Here is a 1,779-nt window from a genome sequence, read left to right as displayed (position 1 = left end):
CACAATTCAGCTGTTGTTGGAACGTTGTTGTCCAGATGTTGTTCGAAGTACGGAGAGAAGTCTAACGCAGGAATAGTCATCTTGTTAACTGTGGCTGCCTATTCACTGGTGAAGTTCCTCCTGACTGCTGATGGAGCTGAACAGCCCAAGGAAAAGGAACTGAACGAGAGAATTGTGGCCTAGCGAGACACCATCCAGGGCTAAAGAGAGCAGCAGGTGAACTTGGACAGGATGATTCTTAAGCTGCAACAGAGGCTCGACCACCACGAAGAGATTCAGAAGGCGGGCGAAAGGGAAGATCTCACTCGTGTGATCCAGATCGCTCAGGTGTTGCAACAGCAGGCCTGGCAAGACAGGGCCCAGTCACTCGAAGCTAGAACGTTGTTTCTGAAGAAGAACGATCACGAGAGGTCCCCCACGTTTCCGGGACAGGTGGTTTAGGCCGCCACTGGTTCGGGGATGGACGGGCGAGGCCCACCACAGGTCCTGGGACTGGCAGGCGAGGATGCCATTTCGGGGACGGGCGGGCGAGGCTGCCACGCGTCCTGGGACGGATGGGTGAGGCCCGCCTCAGGTCTTCGGGGGGGCTGGCGAGGCCCCCATGGGTCCTCGGACGCGCGGGCGAGGCTGCCATGGGTCCAGGGACGGGCGGGTGATTCCGCCATGGGTCCTGGGATGGGGGGGCAATTCTGCCATGGGTCCCGGGACGGGCAGGTGATTCCGCCACGGGTCCTGGGACAGGCGGGCGATTCTGCAACGGCTCATTGGACAGGCGGGCGATTCCGCCATGGGTCCTGGGACAGGCAGGCAAGGCCTCCACGGGTCCCAGGACGGGGGAACGATTCCACCATGGGTCCCGGGACGGGCGGGCGATTCTGCCACGGGTCCTGGGACAGGCAGGCGATTCTGCCACGGGCGGGCAATTCCGCCATAGGTCCCGGGACGGGCGGGCGATTCCGCCATGGTTCACGGGACAGGTGGGTGAATCCGCCACAGGTCCCGGGACAGGCGGGCAAGGCCCACCACGGGTCCCGCGATAGGTGGACGAGGCCCACCATGGGTCCTGAGATGGGTGGGTGAGGCCGCCGCCCGTCCCAGCCACCACTGGTCCCGGGACGCACGGGCGAGGCTGCCACGGGTCCTGGGATGGGCGGGCGAGGCCCACCACGGGACCTGGGACAGGCGGGCGAGGCCCACCACGGGTTCCGGGACAGGCAGGTGAGGCCCACCACGGGTCCCGTGATGGGTGGGCGAGGCACACCATGGGTCTCGGAATGGCGGGCCCTGTTTCCTGGGAATTGCAGGAAAGGCACAACACAGGTCCCGGGACAGGCCTGCCACGGGTCCTGGGACGGGGGATTGAGGCTCGTTATGGGCCTTGGGACGGGTGACTGAGACCCGCCACAGATCCCGAGACAGGTGGGTGAGGCCCGCTACAGGTTCTGGGTTGGGCGGGCAGGGCCCACCACGGGTCTCAGGATGGGCTGTTCCTTCCCTATCAAAAGGGATCAGTAGTTAAAAGCCACAATAATGTATTGATGATGTATTTTTCAAACTATGAAAAGGTTAAAAAAACAGAGCTTTCGATTGTTGTGCAAACGATCAATTCCCTGTTTTTGTCCTTTTTGTATTTTGGAAACGTACTCTATCATATACATGATTGTGGCTTTTAACTCATTATTCCGGTCACGGCATGGTGATGCACCAAAGATAAAAAAGGATCAGAGTCTATACTTGCAACTCAAATTATTGGGGTATTCATGAGGACCATACATCCCC

The 1,779-nt window shown here is 60.1% G+C and overlaps 1 protein-coding gene across 1 annotated transcript; it reads right to left on the bottom strand.

Moving 5' to 3' along the window:
- Positions 1 to 373: 373 nt before the first annotated feature.
- Positions 374 to 1,264, bottom strand: LOC135223162 (basic proline-rich protein-like). The gene has a single exon (XM_064261667.1). It carries the CDS (start codon positions 1,262 to 1,264, stop codon positions 374 to 376), a length of 891 nt encoding a protein of 296 aa, XP_064117737.1.
- Positions 1,265 to 1,779: the final 515 nt, after the last annotated feature.

Source organism: Macrobrachium nipponense, chromosome 8 (genome assembly GCF_015104395.2).
Source record: "Macrobrachium nipponense isolate FS-2020 chromosome 8, ASM1510439v2, whole genome shotgun sequence".
Taxonomy (NCBI): Eukaryota; Metazoa; Arthropoda; class Malacostraca; order Decapoda; family Palaemonidae; genus Macrobrachium; species Macrobrachium nipponense.
The sequence above is the reverse complement of the archived record's forward strand: the minus strand, read 5'-3'. Positions and strand labels throughout refer to the sequence as shown.